At 40.9% G+C, this 15,232-nt stretch overlaps 1 protein-coding gene and 1 long non-coding RNA gene across 3 annotated transcripts in view; one reads left to right on the top strand and one right to left on the bottom strand.

The window, feature by feature from the left end:
• Positions 1-15,232, top strand: part of LOC311275423 — an 81,378-nt gene that overhangs the window by 23,075 nt on the left and 43,071 nt on the right. The gene's annotated exons all lie outside the window — the stretch shown is intronic.
• Positions 1-15,232, bottom strand: part of mef2ca (myocyte enhancer factor 2ca) — a 30,336-nt gene that overhangs the window by 14,218 nt on the left and 886 nt on the right. For both annotated transcript variants that reach the window (XM_084383977.1, XM_084383976.1), the window contains exons 2-4: positions 12,072-12,202; positions 3,588-3,772; positions 1,200-1,403 (exon numbers count right to left, since the gene is read on the bottom strand). In XM_084383977.1, the coding sequence (XP_084240103.1) occupies positions 1,200-1,403; positions 3,588-3,641 (258 nt within the window). In that variant the 5' untranslated portion in view covers positions 3,642-3,772; positions 12,072-12,202. The remainder of the gene's footprint in view (positions 1-1,199; positions 1,404-3,587; positions 3,773-12,071; positions 12,203-15,232) is intronic.

A 15,232-nucleotide genomic window follows, 5' to 3' on the forward strand; every position in this document is an offset into this window, starting at 1 on the left:
CTTTTATCACACGGTTATCAATAATTTTTTGGGATGAGAAATATATTTTCCTTTGTATTCACCGGTGCCAGGAAGTAACGCTATCCTACCAGGTATATCATTATTACAGGCCGCGGTAGCGTCGTGTTATTACCAGGCTCTGATAAAACGTGTAGTGTGGTCGTCTGTGCCACTATATGCTGTCTTCAAGTACTCGAATGAACGTCAATAGTTGCTGCTAACTATCGAATGTTTTTTTTTAAATGGCCATCCCTTATCATTTTTGTTCACTTATTATTTTCCGTTTCTTTAAGTTTTCTGGTTGGTTTACGCCACAACAATACTTGGTTAAGTTCAGGAGAACATGCTTTTGGTTGAAATAGACCCTTTGACGATGTTAAACACGTGTTTGAGTGGATAACTTCTCCCGTGTGCGTCTTTATTTCCAAGTTGCAAAGGTCAGTTGGAGCAACATTAGCCGTGATATTCCAGGAACAACAACCAAACACATCGATATCAGATCCTGCATGCAAGTACAACCTTTGTACAGAGCAAGAACGTTTGATTGTGAAAAAATATCCAAATATCCAAAACGATAAATGAAATGAAGTGTTATTATTGTTGGGAAACCTTCCTAGATGTTCTGGTTAAAATGTTGGTGACATTCTTCTGTAAACAAACAAACAAAACTAGTATTGATGTCAGCAGAAATGATCGAGGTCGTGTTCACATATCGATGAGTTGATGAGACACGTACGTATTCGGGATTTACAGAAACTCCTGCTTGCTTTGCCTTCACCGGTCTCCTGCCTGCTCTTTGACTTCTGACAGCTTAAGTTTGACCTTGGTGACACAGTGTGCTTAGCAAGTGTCCACAGTGTGTGTCTGTGTGTGTCTGTGTGTGTGTGCATGTGTCCACAGAGGCATACACTTGCTATTGTGTTCTCCCAACACGATTACATAAGTCAGGGCAGAACAAGGTTCAGTCTAGTACATGCTGTCGTGCTCTGTGTTGGCGCAGTGCTGTACAATGCTGTCACATGCTCACACACTCACACTCGCACACTCACACATGGTCTACAAGTGAAGCTGTGGGCATGATTGACATTTTGCTTAAAGAAACAACTTGAGCGATTTATTTTTTATCAATTTGTAACAATCAATTAATCGACCGATGGTTTCAGCTCTACCGCCGGGAACGTTTTTGTGTTTTCACTTACATCCACGATGTCGGAGTTGGTCCTGCTCTCGTGGGGCTCGTTGTATTCGGTGTATTTGAGCAGAACTTTGTCCATGTCGGTGCTGGCGTACTGAAACAGCTTGTTGGTGCTGTTGAAGATGATGAGGGCGATCTCGCAGTCGCACAGCACGCTCAGCTCGTACGCCTTCTTCATCAGACCAAACTTGCGCTTAGTGAATGTCACCTGGAGAAAAGAGAGAGGGTAAAAGAAAATGGAGGCTCATTAGACAGAAACATTATTCCTCCTTGATCTAAAGTTGTAATATTTAGCTTAAAGCACCACAGTGTGCAGCATCAGTGATCTACTAGTACCGCTGTGGACAAGTTGGGTGAATTTTCAACCTTTCATTCGTCTCCATTCCTTCAGTGCTATGAGGTAATGTAGTGCAGACTGATAAAATCAATCTGCACTTAAACAGCATTACCACATGAATAATGTAACTCAGTGCAGACTTGATGCTCGCTGTGATCGATTACACAACTCGTGCGAGTCTGTTCATCGATTTCAGGTGAAAGGATTGGAAATCAATGGCTGCCAGAAACTGGAGGAAAAGTAGAAAATGGACGGCAGCTTCTGTGAAACTAAAAACAAGTTCAACAGTTCAAGAAACTAGATTTACAATTTTTATTTAAAGGTCAGGCACACTACGGTAAACACAATAGGTCATAGTCGATCTATAATGGATGTTTTAAACGGACAGTTTGGGTGATAATTTTACTGCTTACTTTTATTTTCTCTTCTAAGTAACTCTGATTTGTTTCCAACATGTCTGATCGCCTAAATGTTCGTTTTTGTTGCCCTGTTGAACCGATTTATAAGCAATATAACCGCGTTCCCTGTAGCGGTAACACTCCATCCATGCAGATCGTTATATGGATTTAATGATCGACACAAAGTCAAAACATTGATCCGTATCATCATTTTCAAGATGTGCTTTTCAGTCCAAGCAAACCTCCTTACAAAACATTCAAACAGTGTGAGCACCAGGCAGATCATATTTACTCCACTCTCAGGAATAAATCGGCAGCGTGGAAATACTTGTCGTCTTTTGAGAGAAAAGACGAGTAAACAGACGAACTCTCTCAGCCGTCTGCTAACTTCTTGCTCTCGCTACAGCAACGTGATTAGAGCATTAGTTAAACTATGAGTAGAGGAAAAGTCTGTTAGCGTTGAGGCTAATTTAAGCTGAATTTTTGTACTTTTGATAAATGTTCTTGTTGTTAAAGTGCTATTTGTAAGAAAAATCTATTTGATGCTTTGGGATGGCGGCTAACCCGTCCAAAGCGTCAGTTTTTGAGGAATTGGGAAACCCAGAGCGTCATTCTTCTACTTTTCTTACAAATAGGAGCTTTAAGCCATGATTTATGTGTCGTGGTGGAGTCAGTTCAACCAGTTACAGTTATTTACATATTGTTTTTTCTTCTATGGACAAAAACACAAAAGAAAACGTGTTACGGCTTCTTCTGAGGCTGTTAAACTGCCTCTTGAATTTAAATCAAATCCAGACCGTATCGTCGTCTAGAGAATCGATCTAATATAGTATCGTGATAAAAACTGGTGATTTAGACTTCTACCTCCCAGATTTCAGCACTTAACTTGTTGATTTTAATGTTATTATAACCAGAACTCGAGTTGTAGTGAACTGCGGTTTTTCCTTTAAGCATACATGACTGTGACAAAGGAGCTACAACCTGTAAACAAACTGGCTCCTTTCAAGATAAAGCGACACAACAACAACACACACTCGTATACCATCACACAGTCCAGAGGAGGACTGTGACGTGGTCAGTCCTGCCCTGCTACGGAGGTCAGGAAGCATATGTGCCTGCATTTCCTGTCATAACAGGAAGAGAGGAACCGCTCCCCCCAGACAAGACTTCTGTGTGTGTGTGTGTGTGTGTGTGTGTGTGACAACGCAGTTGAGGCCCATTGACAACAAGCTCTCATTTCTCAGTTGTCATATCTTTTGCATGAGGCTTCGGTCGACTCACACACAATCACACAGTCACAGCTTGTGAGGGTCACATGACGTGATGTCACCAGTTTAAGGGAACTACAGTGTGTCTGTCTGCGGCTGGTGTTGTGTTGGCGAGCGAGGACGGAGGGCGACGATTCATCTGTCTGCAGAGCGATTGCTTTAAAATTTAGAGCGATACTATCGAGATTATCGGACTCGATACTGGATAAGGGCATGAATGGGCCTCGGCGGAGGTATGCGCTCTACTGACTGCCATTCGACTGTGAAAAGGTGTATTCCAGCGGCTTTAATCAGGTCAACAAGATACTGTGCTGCTGCTGTTTTTCCGTTAATGTGACAGCATCGCGTGTGAAACACATTTTTATAAAGAAAATAAAGTGTACACTCACATGTCTGTTCCGTTCATCCATGATCCGCGCTATCTGAATCTTTTTTCTCCCCATCTTGGCTTTTTTATTTCAGTTTCTCCTCTTTGTCTCAAACGTCTTTTTCTTCTTCTTCGGCTCCTTTTTGACTGACTTTTCAGCTCCTCGCAGTTTTTCCACGGCTTTTTCAATCCCAAACTGTCTGGCTCCTGCAAAACACACAGGGACGCGATCATTAGGGTTAAAACCATTGGTAAATGCATCAGTCGCACACACATGCCCGCACATGGACGGCAGGAGGAGGATAAACTGGTTATTCTGTGTCACACGAGTCAACATCTACACAAAAACAAACCTCAAACAGAAACATGTATGAACACCGCATTCAATTACCAAAACTGGATTGCGTGTGGGTATCATGTCATGCTATAATGCAGAGTTAAACCGCCATGCACGCACAGACAGGCTACATATTATCTGTTTGCATGCTCGTCCATTCACTGCGGCTCTGTATCCCCCTGACACACCCAGAAACCAGCTTCCTCAGGGGGTTACTGCACCCTCAGGAGGAAGCGAAACAGCCGGGCATGTCAGAATGCAAATAATAAAGAGTGATGAGTTTTGGCTCTATCATACACTGTATACATAAAAAAAAAAACAACAAAAAAGACATCTGGAGGTTTTCAGAAACCGCATTTGAAGACAGGATTTAGTTTTAACCGCTCGCCACAAAACTTCCTCACTGGGTGGAGCTGAGGTGGGACGAGCGAGCGGGAAACACCTCGGCCGAAGGTGAAAAGCTGAGATTCATGTGTTGAGTAATAGTGATAAAACTTTATTTAAATAGCACATTTGACACAAAAAGAAGCAAAACAATGACAGATGCATGAAACATTGTAAGATCAGAGACGTTCAATACAGAAGAAAAGGAGAAAACGCCACTAAGGGTCTTTTAGTCAAAACCATGAAAACACAAGTTTTACTTTGACGATGTTGTGGTGTAGCGTGGGATCATGGGAGATGTTGTCCTCATTGTTAAACAACCACCATTGCTGATGAAAATGTATCTGACACAAGGTCATGTTTTATAGTTTTCCGTTACGTTTGCCGACTTCCTTCTCACTCCCTGACATATCATCTGAGTAAAATAATGATTTCTCTAGTTTGAACATTGTTAGAAATGTCTATTTCTTAATCTTTATCATTAATGTCTTCTTAATGAGTCGGTTGATCGTCTTCTTGAACACAGGATGTGTCTGGAAGTGCAGCGGCAGGTTAATCGTACGCTGGCTGTGTCGTCTCTGAACTGTTTTTATGTTTTCCTTTGGATGCGAGTAGATGAGTAGAACGGACAATAATATCCTGGGAGAATTGCCGATTTCTGAATTAGAGGCGAATTCGTGGAGCTCCTAGTGGGATATTTATCTTTCTTAACGAAGAATTTGTTTTTGTCTGCTCTGCTTAAAGATTTACTGAAGAGGATAAGGGCCACCGTCTCAAATACTGACTTTATACTCTATACGACTTCATACTCTTTGATGCTGAAATGTACTTTTATCAAAATCTGAATGAAACAGAAAAAAAACTTCGCAACAGGATGTTGAATCGACCAATTAGCTTGCCTGATACGTCATGACTAGGCTTTGCAGAGATTTGAGAAGTGTGTGTCGGCTCGTCTGTCAGCATCTCTGACCTATAGTTACCCATAAGCCCCTAGAGATGTTAACTTGTATCTTCAGAGAAGTGTAATCCTTAAGAAGAGATGACGTGAAATTATCGTAAACTGTCCAGTTTACAGACCAACTCCCTGTTTTTCAGTTCCGAATCAAGTGATACAGATAATCTGGATAAACTGTTGTCTTGTTTTCAACCTTTTCAGATAGAAAAGATGTCCAGAACTACAGAAATTTTCCTCTGAGGCACTTCCACATTTGCTCCAGATGTCAGTCATAGCGCTGGCTGCTCAGATATCATGTGTGTGTGACTAATAATGAATGTTGGAGCACGTGGGAAACGCCAGTAAACACTTTCTTTTTGGGACAATAAGCCCCCCTGAGCTGACACTTTAACCTCAACGCTCCACTTAACCTCCTCCGACCTCTCGCTCAGACCTCCGTCACGTTCAGACACTCGGCCCTTTATCGCCGCGGGGAGGAGAAGTTTAAGAAAAGACACGCTCAGGAGGAATGTAATGTTTCCTATTAGCAGTCAGCAAACCTTTTGTTAATCTCTCGAGGCCATCAGCCACAACACAAGAGGAGCAGAAGAGAGCACGCAGACATTAGTTCTGCTAATAAAAGTGGACATGTGCAGGACTATCAGTGCATGCAGCGAGGGTGTGTGTTTGTGTGTGTGTGCCATGTGACCCGCGTCTTGCTCCTGAAGTGGAGCTTAAGAGCTCGGGTCGCCGAGTTAACTGGATGTTCACACACGCTGAGACAGACGCACACAAACACAAACACACACGACAGGTTTTCTTGGCAGCTCTCCGACGTCATCACAGCAGGGCGAAGGAAAGAGAGAAAAAAAAAGGCGTGCTCGCTTTCAGGAGGTGGCGGCCCTCGGGCTCGCAGGATGAAACGGAGAATGAAATTGGGATTTGTGAAGACGTAACGAGATGACGCAGCGTGCGCTCTCTGAACAAGAATGCAGAAAAGTGACTGCGGCGCTGCTTTTAAGTCGACACAGTTGTTAAGAATGTGGCTGTTTTGCTTCATCTCCCTCATCATTGTTTTGAGATTATCAAGAGGTTTTGATTATATCTGACTGAAGCCAGGCAGCACGTTTTATTAAATGGATTAAAAAGCACATTGTACATAAAGCTCGTGTTCACCACCGGCTGCCACATATGCGTCACAAACTGCAATACCCCTACATAACCAGCAGGGGAATCACTTTCGTCAAGTGAGAGAGATAAACTTCAACATAAGGTTTAATAAACAACTTCAGTCTCTTCCGCCTCCTTTCAGTATCAGTCTGGTAACCAGACACCACTGTCATTCTGACGACGAGTACAACGAGGAAGGTTTTAACAAAGAGACGTCACGTGCAGCTTCGTCTGCTTCGCCTTCACTGTAGATGTGACCAAAGCGTCCACTCCCAGATGGACAAACGCCTGAGATTAAAGACTGATGCATCTTTTCCAATTAGGCGTAGTAATTCAAAGAGGTTAATGGACCGTTAAAGGTTGCACCAACTGAAATAGGTCCAACGCAGGCGTTACAACTTTAATCTTACACCTGCCCCTCAGTAGCTGCTCTGTAAAATAGGCAAATATACGTATGAGGTTAGATAACTTTCTAATCAACAACCCGCTACTAATTTATACCAGTTTGCAGGTGTTCATTATATTGTTACGTCCTCTGCTCGATAATAAAGCATCAATATATTACCGTATGTTGTAGACGATGGTTTTACCACTGTTTGATACTGTTTTAGTATCAAACTAACTTGTTCAAACGTGTTGTTTACTGTGAACTTTACACTATAACTTACGCATACCTGGTGCAACAGGCCACCTTAGTGTTGAACAACAATTCTGTTGATTAATCAAAATTGTTTAAAGCTCCCGTTGGTAAGATAGTCGATTTTTCATGCTTTCGGGTGGCGGCCGACCCAATCTGCAATCCCTAGGCGTCAGCGTTTGACTCAAAAAATCAACTTTCTTACCAACAGGAGCTTTAAAGTAATTTGTTAAACAACTATCCTCTTTCCAGATCCTCAACTGTGAGAATTTTACAGCTTTTCTCTGTTTTATTTGACTGTAAATGGAATAAGTGTTGGATTTGGACTGTTGGTCGGACAAAACAAACAATCTGAAGACGTCACTTGGATTCTGGAGACCATTTTCTTGGTGAATCGATTAGTTTTGTGCTCTATAAAATATTAGAAAATGGTGAAAAGTGTCAGAAAGTTTCCTGAAAGCTGAAGTTTACATCCTCGAGACAGAAGTTTACTGTCATAGAGGACGAAAGAAACCACAAAATATCCACATTTAAGAAGCTGGAATCAGAAAATGTTTTATTAGCTGGTCCTCAAAACACTTGCCCATTAAGTTAACAGTCGACAACTCATCGATTGAATCATTACAGCTCTACTAAACGGATCAATAAAGATGATAATGATGAGTCACAGCCTCTAATAAATTGCCCTGTTTAATTTCCACCTCCTCCTGTTTTTCCCTGCGCCTTGTTTTCTACATTGGGAACGGATATGAGTTGACAGCTCCTGTCGTGAACTCATAATTGATGTGTTTTACCAAAACAAACACTTTGATAAAGCGGAGCGCTGTGATACTATCAGAATCGTCTGCAGCGAGCAGCAACACGCCAGCCGGAGAGTATTACATGAATATCTAGTGTCTGAGTCACGCTGCCTGTGAGCCTACCTCGCTTCAGGAAAACAGAACAAGGATCAACACGGTTTAAATTTAGAGCGCTCACAGACGAGCACACTCAGCATGTTGTCGTAAAAAAGGGAATTTTAGGCCAAAGTGAGACGTGAGATGTTGAGGGAACATTGCATAAAACAGTAAGAATCGGTACGTGGGTGTATGTGTGTGCGCTGTTATCTGTAGGTGTGATTTAATGCGGAGTTTGATCTTTTCCAGGATGACAGCAAATCTCCACCCAACTCACCCTCCACACACCCACGCGCACAAACCTCCCGGCTATTTATAGACTCAGTGTAAAGCAGAAGGACTCCAAAAATAAAAGATTGAACTTTTTACCCCAAACAACAATACGACTGGTTTTCTGGTTTCGCAGACAGAGCGAGCGACTGTTGAACAGAGGAAGAGATGGAAATCAGCCATCTCACGCAGTCCTCAGCTGCTCTCTCGCCAATTATTTTCCAACACGCTGAAACCTCAGAGGGGGGAGAGTTTGACTATGCGAATGCCTGTTTGCATATGTGCTGTTTCAACTTACACAGCAAAGAGCAACATCTAACGGGTGACATGTGGCAGTGCCCTTGTGTGCCTTGGCAGGACACTCTGCATGTCGGAGGGTGGGTGGTCTCGGGAGGGTGAGGGGTGACGGGTCAGGGGGTGTCGGGCTGACTTGAGGTGGATGGACAGTTGTGAATGGTCCCATCAGACTTACAGAGAGCTCAATGTTTAGTCATTTTTAGACCGACTCCCCCTCGAACTGAAGGCCACACCGGCTTTCTTCTTCTGGATGTAGCGAATGAAAGCTATAAAAGGGCTGAATAATTATAAAAGTTCCACATTTTGGAAAAATACGATTACTGACTTGGTTGCAGAAAGTTTGATGAGAAAACTTATACCAGTCACATGTCTGTGTGTTAGTCATGAAGCTACGACCAGCAACTGGCTAGCTTAGCTTAGCACAAAGACTGGAAACAGCTAGCCCAAAATCCATTTTCTCTTTTAAATACTAACAAGTATGTAAGCTAAGAACCCAAACAGGATCATGAACTACAATACAATACTGTTTCTTTGTTCCATGTCCTGAGACTTACTAGCTTGTTGTTAGCCTCATTTTGTTAGCATGACATGACACATGTAGCAATCAAGTTCTTACAGGGTTCTTGTTTTAAAGACAGTTGGAAACATTACAAAGTAACCAGTAAGCTAAGCATCCAAAAAGGATTATGTAGCATTTTTCTTACATACTTAAAATCTTCTTATACTTAAAATATAAAGACAATCTAGCTCCACACAACAATACACTAAGTGTTAGGGTGCCTGTTTTTTCTTTAGGCTAACTTTTTAGCTCAGACTTGTTAGCTTGTTGTTAGCCTATGTCTCTTATCATGATATGATGTAGCATATGTAGCCATCAAAATGCATATTTCTGATCATTGTAAAGGGTTCTTGTTTTAAAACAGCCAGAGAGGGAGGATAATTGATTTGTTAGCATCGTCTTTATTTAAGCTGATACTGATTTATTAAAAAATTGTAATATGTATTGGCTCAGGGCATCTCTAGCCTAGTAAAAATACTTGACGGAAGATGGATTTTGTACCACAGTCCTGCTATATTTAGATGAACTGGATACATGCGGTTAATTTTAGACTTTAACTGACCTTCCTCATGAAGATAACAGTGGAAAATATACCAGTTTATTATGCACCATATCAATAGAAATAAACTGATAAACATTGAAGGTGCAAAGATCAATTCTTTATGGCTCTATAACAGCATGGCAATAATTGTTTATCAAGCGAGTATGAGGACTTGAATATCGGCGAATGTCGGCTAACACCTGGGTGAAGGCAGAGAGCTGCACTCGGTTGTAAAAGTGCAAAAAGTATATTGGTCATGTTTGGATGAATGATATGAGGCAGAGCAATGTGTCAACAAAGTGTCTCATCATCTTTAAAAAAACAAACAAATACAGGCTAAATCACTGGTCAAAGTCCCTTTTAAGGTCTCAGATGTCGAGGCGGGTAACTTGATCTAATATATGTGGTTTGGTTTGGGATACCCCTCTATAAGCAGGCAGTGAGTCACTCTGTGGCTCAGACAACACACCACATGCTCAGCATACGTGAATAATATCACACTGACATCTGCAACGTCTTTATAGGACACAGCATTTACGCGAATGTCTGGTGAACTCAAGACCCGGTGAGAGGACGGTCAGATTCAGGAGCTTTTTCCTCTCATGCGCGTCTGTTAAATATAAAACTACAGGCGGTCGACATCCCCCGGACTGTTTCAACCTGTATGGGCTTCATTTTTAACCTCTAACCCAGTTAATAATTACTGACGGAGTTACCTATTATTGTTTTTGTTTGTTTGTTTGTTTTGGCAAATGCATTGTCCGCCTGTAATGTCAATCCCCTCCAGAGCGACATCCAGTCCGGAAAAACGAACACAGCCTGGAGGTCAGTTAGACGACTGGGAATAAAGTACAGAGGTGATTTACAGCAGTATTATGAAACAGGGTGGGCCGAGGCTAGCTGGTTAGCACGCTCACTTCAGTAGATACCTCACAATACACTGATGTCGATGTTTGAACGTTTTAAACTAAGAGCCAGACCTACTGGAGGAATAAACACATTGTATTCTGCTCTGACCAGAGCTTCAGAGATTACTGTTTAACTTGAATTTATCTTCACTCCTGTTGATCAACCTGACTGCAGCTGTGATCAACAGAGGTGACCTCCATTGTCGAGTGTTTATGTTCTGTAATGTTGCCGAGGGAAATGGACTTTACTTCATTAACGTAGCTTTACAGAGAGAACCAGAGTCTCCGGTGAGTGCTGACTTCAGTGAATTCAAACACAAAGACACAAACAGCTGGTGTGTGTTTACGACTAGTGTACGATAAAGTTCAGACTTTTGAGGGGAGAAGAAAGACTCACGCGACACAAACGATCCCACGGTCAAACCCGCATGAGTAACACATCACTAAACAACCACCATTGCTGATGAAAATCTGTCTAAGGTAACAGAATGTGAATATTTAAAATTTTTATTCACGTTAAGTTTACTCTTCTGACTCCTCTATCCTGTAAGTAGCGACAGGAACTGAATGAAACGGCTGTTACTTTGAGTATAATTGTGGATTTCTCTGGGTTTGAACATTGTCAGAAACATTCGGAGGGATTTGAGTTTCACACAATAAATCTTATTAGAGCTATGAATAATAAATCATCCATCCAGGGGTGCATAAACTAAAGGTTATGAACTTATTTTGAAAATACAAAAATGTGAAATTATTATTAGTTATCAGCTTCTGTGAGAAGCAAGTAAGTATCTATCAGCTGAAAAAATCCATATTGTGCATCCCTAATTCTGTTCGGGTTCAGTCCGAACGCACCGTGAGGATGCCACTTGGACGTCAACAGTGAACGCCGACAAAGACATCACAAAAACTTTGGACGTCTTTTCAACCTCTTGAAAAAAACACTGAACTGACATCTTTTGGATATGTTTCGTGTGGGGAGGCCCCGTCCCTGACTTTGCCCGGGACCCCCAAAAATCACTGAATCCGGCCCTGATGGTGGACTTGCCCACAACTCTCCGCATAGGCTACTATACGCCAATATTGCCTGTAAACTGTGTTATTTCCATAATCACAAAGTCGCCCATCCTCCCAGAAACAGCTTTTTTTTTCTCCACAAACTTTCTCCAACATCAGAGCTCAGTTAAATTTCTCTTACCAAGAGTCGCTGTGGAAAAAGTAAAAACAGCCGCACTTTTATCCCTCACATGGCACCGTGGAGCGACCCAAAAGTTCCCGTGTGTTTTCCCAGAAGTCGACCCGGTCCGCGGCTCCGCACCGAGCCCGTTAACCGAGCAGCAGCTGCGGGTTTCAAAACTACAAACCGAAGCTGAGAAGTACAAAAACACAAGTTCTCCGGAGAGACACCGATGCGAGCAGAGGAGCTGATCCACTCAGAGAGACTTGAAGAGAAAAAGAGGACGGAGAGGAGGATTATCCCGCTTGTGTTTGTTTCCTGTTGTTTATCAGTCAAATGGCGTGTCAAGCCCGCACGCCCCGCATCACACACACACACCAAACACATCCAGCTTACCTCTCCGCTCAGCTCCGCATGTCCTCCGTCACTTTTCCTCTGCGTGTGTCCGTCCAGCGGTTCAGTCCATCGGAGGAGTCTCCTTCTTCTCCTTCTTCTCCTTCTTCTTCTTCAGGCTTGTCAACGAGCACCTGGACGTCAGGAGGCGGCATCATCACACGCACACGCACACCCACGCACACAGGGAATAAACAAGAAGATGAGAAACCAAAAATAAAAAAACCAAAGATAAGAGATGACGACACGTCTTTTCTTTTATTTTAAATCAGTGTTTGGTATTTATTTTTAATTCATATGTCATGTTTTCAACAGGTTCATGAATCCAAACTATGAGAAAACACTTCGACACTTTATTGTAGGGAGCAGTGACGCCTCCCAGTGGACACTGTTGGACTCTCCTGTGCAGCCAGTAATGTTTTATGATGCTTATTTGTAGCACATTTACTCAGTTTCTCCTTCTACTCCACTTTATTTCAGAGGAAACTAACTGTACTTTTGCTCCGCTGCGTTTATCTGACAGCTTTGGTCACAAGTTACTGTGCAAAGTAAGATTTCTGCACACAAAACATACAAAGAGTTGAGAAATGATGATTTATTTAACAATTTTGATAATCGTTCAAGTACATTTTCATGTAAAAAGATTTTATTGCTGCTTTTCCTTTGAATTATTTCAATAATTTAAATTTATTTGGACCAAACAAACATTGTGAAGGTGTCAGTTTGAGCTCAGGATAATTGTGATGGCATTTATCAGATTTTTTTACAAACCAAAACAATCAATCAGTGAACGGAGAAAATAATCAACAGTTAATCCAGAATGAAAACAATAACAATGAGCTCCACCTGCAACAGTAAAATCCTGCTTTTACATGAATGTATGAGTCAGGATAGTCTAATGAGATCATATATAATAGCATATTATAGTATTTTTACAGTGCGGTATTAGTATTTTTACTTTAATCAATAATTAATCATCACTAATTAATTATTAGATCCAGAAAAAAATGTGAAAAAAGTTTGAGACAACATCTTCAAATGTTTGTTTTTGACCAACCAAGGGGTCCAAAACGCCCCAAAATATTCAGTTTATGTCCTTTGTCAAGGAGGTTATGTTTTCACCTGTGTCTGTTTGTTTGTTTGTTGGTTTGTCAACAGGATTACACAAAACTTAGATGGAGGATGTGTCTCAGCCCAGAATAGATCCCATTAACTTCTGGTGCGGATCAAGATAAAGGGACGGATTTAGGATTTATTTATTTTTCTTCTGAGGGAATAACGCATCGATCATGATGATAAAAATCAGGCGTCAATCGAGCTCCTTCCAGCTTTAGTATACTTGCACTTTTAAAACCAGTGGCGTAACACAATAATGTGGGCCTCATACATATGCAGCCTCAGTGTGACGATGCATTTTCTAGCTAAGCCAAGACACAAAAAGAGACAGAGAAATTATTTATTTAGCTTAAGAAGTAGGAAAATGTTCGCTGGAAACATTCAAAATCAACACGTTTGGAGATAAATGGTTTCCACTGGACAGGAAGTGGACGAAAAATAAAAATAAGGAGAAAAAAGTTCAGTGAAGCTCAGTTACGGAGCAACACGATCATTCATTTTAAAGTTGAATTTATGTCCACCTCATGAATCTCAGTCCAATATTCACTCTCTTTTAGCTCTGTTTTTGGTCTCCACCCACTCTCGAGGGGAATATCTGGCTCTTTAGCTGCTAAACGCTCCACTTTGTTCACCAGCTAGTCTCTAGTGTCTGTGTGCTGCTGAGTAGAGTGGGATTTTAGAGCTCATTTAAATGTTAACTGTGGGTCATAAAACCAAAACAATAACCTGAAAGAGATTAAAACGCTCCAACTGAGGTAATTAATCAACCAGTAGCGATCATTCTCTGTTAATTTATACATCTATAGTATTAAAGACTATCCGATCTTCTCTTGTATTCACATGGTGAGTTGCTCATTTTCGAAATTATTGGCCCAAAATATCATTTTAAAATTTGTTCTTTGATATATTTGAATTTAACTGAAATGTTTTAATAAAAAAAAACAATTAAAAAAAAAAAATCAAATTTACTTTTAATCAATTTTAATCTACTTTATTACATAAACTATGATCTAAAATTTACACCAGAGAAAACTTTACGTTTATGGCCACAACATCCAGGTACATTTGGAAGTTAATGCCAAAAATAATCAGCTTGTTTGATATTTAAAGAACTTAAAGATGTTAATCATGAAACATAAGTAAAACTGCAAGATAGTAAGAGGACAGACTATATTATTAAATAAGTCTTTTAGATTCAGTCACGTCTCCAGTTGACTGCTACTTTTAAAGGTCCGCTTTGTGTGTTGATTTTTGAGTCTCATTCCCAACTCGTCAGATACTGACGCTTTGGGATTGTAGGTCGGGTCGGCTGCCATCCCAAAGTGTCAGTATTTGACTCAATAATCAACTTTTTACAAATAGGACCTTTTTGTAAATGCATTTATGATGCCACAAGGGTAAAGGGTCACCCAAACGCTGCTGCTTTGTTTTGGCATTAAACCTCAGCATCAAACATGGGGATGAGACTCAACAATCAACTATCTATATCCAGGGAAATTACATTTTGTTTATTTAAGGACACAAAGTCACAGCAGTCTGCGTCACAAATGCTTGAAAAGCAACCAGAACTCAAATCAAAACACAAAATCATACACAGCAAAGTTCAGAAAACACAGTTTAAATTAATTTGATTAGTAGGGCAGCTTTAACTTTACAGCCACATTACTGACCTATTAATTTCAATGACTAATTAGAATGGCACTGAGTATATGTGCCACTTAAATACACCTTGTTTTTTTCATCAAGATGCATCCATTGTTCCCTGAGAAAACGTAACATCCTGTGTGGAGGTAACTACAACAAACAATACTAAAACCATCAGATGTAAATACAGATCAAAATTAATTATTCTACTGCTTCACGAAAACAAACCATATTTTATTATCATTAGAGCAACATTTACAGCTGCACCCACCAATATTTACAAATCGCTAAAATAGATCAGATGATACGAGTAATGTGAAAAGGTTCAATCCACCACACAAACCCACAGAGAATAATCAGTAACTCTGCAGCGCTACAGAGACTTTTAGCCTCTTTCAGCCCAT

This window comes from Pagrus pagrus, assembly GCF_965226575.1.
Source record: "Pagrus pagrus genome assembly, chromosome: 19".
In the NCBI taxonomy this organism is placed as follows: Eukaryota; Metazoa; Chordata; class Actinopteri; order Spariformes; family Sparidae; genus Pagrus; species Pagrus pagrus.